General features: G+C 58.3%; 1 protein-coding gene across 1 annotated transcript; it reads right to left on the bottom strand.

The window, feature by feature from the left end:
• Positions 1-210: 210 nt before the first annotated feature.
• Positions 211-2,643, bottom strand: LOC114935482 (uncharacterized). Its single transcript, XM_029308332.2, has one exon. It carries the CDS (start codon positions 2,641-2,643, stop codon positions 211-213), a length of 2,433 nt encoding a protein of 810 aa, XP_029164165.2.
• Between the last annotated feature and the right edge of the window lie 540 nt (positions 2,644-3,183).

Here is a 3,183-nt window from a genome sequence, read left to right as displayed (position 1 = left end):
GCGGCCACCTGGTCCAGGAGGTCGTTCGCTGCATCTAGGGTGGCGGCTCCGGTGAGTACATCGTCCATGTAGACATCCTGGCGCAGTACATCGGCGCCCAGCGGAAAGCGGCCAACCTCGTCGTTCGCGAGTTGATGGAGCACGCGGATGGCGAGGTACGATGCGCTCGCTAGGCCGTACGTCACGGTATTCAGCTGGAATTCCTTGACCTCATCTCCCTCTGTTCACAGGATCCGCTGCAAGTCCCGGTCGTCGCGGTGCAGCTGTATCTGACGATACATCATCTTGATGTCGGCGACAAAGACATAGCGGTGTCGCCGCCAGCGAGTCAAGGTGTCGGCTAGCGACGGGCAGCAAGTTACGTCCGGTGAGCAGCCAGTTGTTCAGTGACGACCCGCCGCCAGTACGCGCCGAGCCGTTGAACACCACCCGGATCTTGGAGGTCGTGCTTGAGCTCCGTAGCACCCCGTCGTGAGGCAGGAAGCAGATTCTGGAACCTGGCGAGAGCGACGCGGCGGAGACAGGCGACATGTGTCCGAGTGTCAGGTACTCGTTCATGAAGTCGCGATATAGTAGACCGAATTCGCGATCTTGAACGAACCGACGCCTCATGACGTCGAGGAGCCGTGACGCGGCGCGGCGCGTGGAGCTGAGATCCGGCAACCCCGGACGGAACGGGAGTCGCACCTGATAGCGACCGTCTTCAAGTCGCACGTGGGTGCGCACAAAATGGTCCTCGCACTCCCGTTCGTCAGCGGTCAGCGGCAAGGCGGCACGAGGATGCTCTTCGGTCTCCCAGAAGCGGCGCACGAGAGCTACCAGATCGTCCCCCGTGGAGCATTGTAGAGACGACACGGGAGCCGCGACGTGACCGGCTCCAACGACGCCCAGCAGCACCCAGCCAAAGCGAGTCAACAGGGCACCGGGCTCGCGAGGTCCTCCTCGGCGAAAGCCCTCCGGCAGAGCGAGGTCCAGATAGACATCGGCGCCAAGCAGCAACTCCACAGCATCCCGGCGGTGGAACTCCGGGTCTGCAAGCTCGAGACCGTCGAGGTGGGGCCAGGAACGGGCCTCGCCCTCCGAGGTTCCACCGTACACCGTGAGGCGTGGGAAGACAAGCGGCGAGACGGCGAGCGCAAAGTGTCCATCGCGAGAGGAGACGGTGGCGGTGATCCGTCCGTGAGTGACGCCCGTCTGGATGCCTCCCACTCCAAAGATGGCCACTGACGATGGGGTCCGCGGGAACCGAAGTCGCTGCGCCAAGGATTCCGCTATCAGCGAGGTTTCTGAGCCCGGGTCGATCAACGCGCGGACCGCATGCCAAGTACCCACGCGGTCGGCCACGAATACACGGGCAGTTGCCAGAAGCGCCGGTCCACACTCCCGCGGTGGTCGCCTCGCGACGTGGACTGTCGCCGTCGGAGATAAGGATGCAGTCGCAGGTAAGGCCACAGCCGCAAAGGCGTCGTGCAACGTCGTGTGATGCCGGCCTGAGCATGTAGCGCACGTCTTGTGCGACTTACAATCGGCTAGCAGATGACGACCCAGGCAGTTCCAGCACCGCTGGTGAGTGTTGATGGCTTCCCGCTTCTCGCTAACCGTCTTGTACTGCTCACAATAAGCAATAAAGTGATCCTTTTTGCAGAGCGGACAGCTGCGGTGCGGATCAGGCCCCCTGGTACCCACATGGCTGCTGCGAGAGGAGCGGCTGGACTTCTCCGTTGGCTTGGCAGGCGCTACGGTCTTCACTGACTGGAGGACCTCCCAGGTCATCAGTTGTTCCTGGAGGAACTCCCGGAGCTTGTCGTAGGACGGAGGCTCCGACGACCTTCCGAGGGAGCTCTCCCACTCACGTCGAGTTTCAGCGTCCAGTAGTTCGACGACCAGGTGGACGAATAGATCTGTGCAGTCGGAGATCGGGCGCCCAATGCTCTTCAGTGCACCGACTGTCGTGAGCACGCCGTGGAACAGTCGGCGTAGTCCATCGGCTGACGGGGCCTTCAATCGCGGCAGCGAAGTGAAGGCTGTCAGGTAGGATCTGACCAGTAAACGTTTATTTTCGAAATACGTAGTCAATAATTCCCACGCATCCTCCAAGTTTTCTTCAGTAGAAGGCAGGTTGCGAATCAGCTGTTCAGCATCACCCTTTACGCTGGTTTTCAGGTAATGCAGCTGTTCAATCTTTGTCAAGGACGCGTCTCCTAGGACCATGGAGCTGAACAGATCTTGGTAGGCTGGCCAGTCCTCGAACTTGCCGCTAAACTGCGGTAGGTTGATCCGCGGTAAAGTTCGGCGGGACGGAGCCGTCTCTCGGACCCGTTTGCCGAGGGCGGGCCCCACAGGCTCGATGAACTGCTCCTCCAGTCCGGCGAGTTCGGAGCGCTGCCCATAATACGCCGTCTCAACCTTGCTGAGGAGGTCCTCGGTGGTGTACTTCTCCCGCTTGATCTCCTTCCAGAAGTGGGCGCGGAGCTCTTCATGCTGTTCCGTGAATTTGGCCCATTTATCGTCCAGGACGCGGATTGCAGCCTGGACAGTGTGGGCGTTCAATTTGCTCGCCCCGATCTTCTTCAAGTTCTCCACGCTACGCAGTATGCGTAGGTAGAGCTCATGCTGAGCGTCGATTATTTGATCCATGTCCATTTTCTTTGTCACAGGTCACTGGACACTCACACGGTCACGGAGCATGCACTCACCCCGACGGCGAAGTTCAATAGGTGCCGGGCGCGACAAATAATGACCTGTCAATGATCCGGCTCGAAGGACCAGCAAATGTGCAATATTCCGTGCTACGCGGAGTGTTTAGTTAGTGCGCGGACGCGAGTGAAAAGTTGAGGACGGCAAAGAAAAAAAAAGAAAAAAATAAAGAAAGTTCACGGCACACAATATATTTTTACAAATAATTACACAGCGCAAAAGAAACGCTCTAATGCAAGTGAACTGCAATTAGAAGCGTGCAATGATTGCCGGAAGTGCAATCCAACGACAAAATCGATCTCCCGCGAGAAGTGCGACGAAAATCGAGAAGAGCGAAAAGGAATGCTGTCTGTACGCGCGAACGACCGTACGCCGATAGATCCGTTCGACAAGAGAGAGCGTGAACCAACGTGATTGTTTTCTACCGACCTTCGAGAGAGTTCCGAGGTAAGGAACACCGTGTTTGTGTTCCTTCCACATGACGAT

Source organism: Nylanderia fulva, unplaced genomic scaffold (genome assembly GCF_048542155.1).
Source record: "Nylanderia fulva isolate GAGA-0341 unplaced genomic scaffold, ASM4854215v1 Scaffold218, whole genome shotgun sequence".
Classification (NCBI taxonomy): Eukaryota; Metazoa; Arthropoda; class Insecta; order Hymenoptera; family Formicidae; genus Nylanderia; species Nylanderia fulva.
The sequence above is the reverse complement of the archived record's forward strand: the minus strand, read 5'-3'. Positions and strand labels throughout refer to the sequence as shown.

What these genes read in the sequence shown, in the direction of transcription:
- LOC114935482 (XM_029308332.2), bottom strand. Translation starts at nt 2,643, where the DNA reads ATGGACATGGATCAAATAATCGACGCTCAGCATGAGCTCTACCTACGC.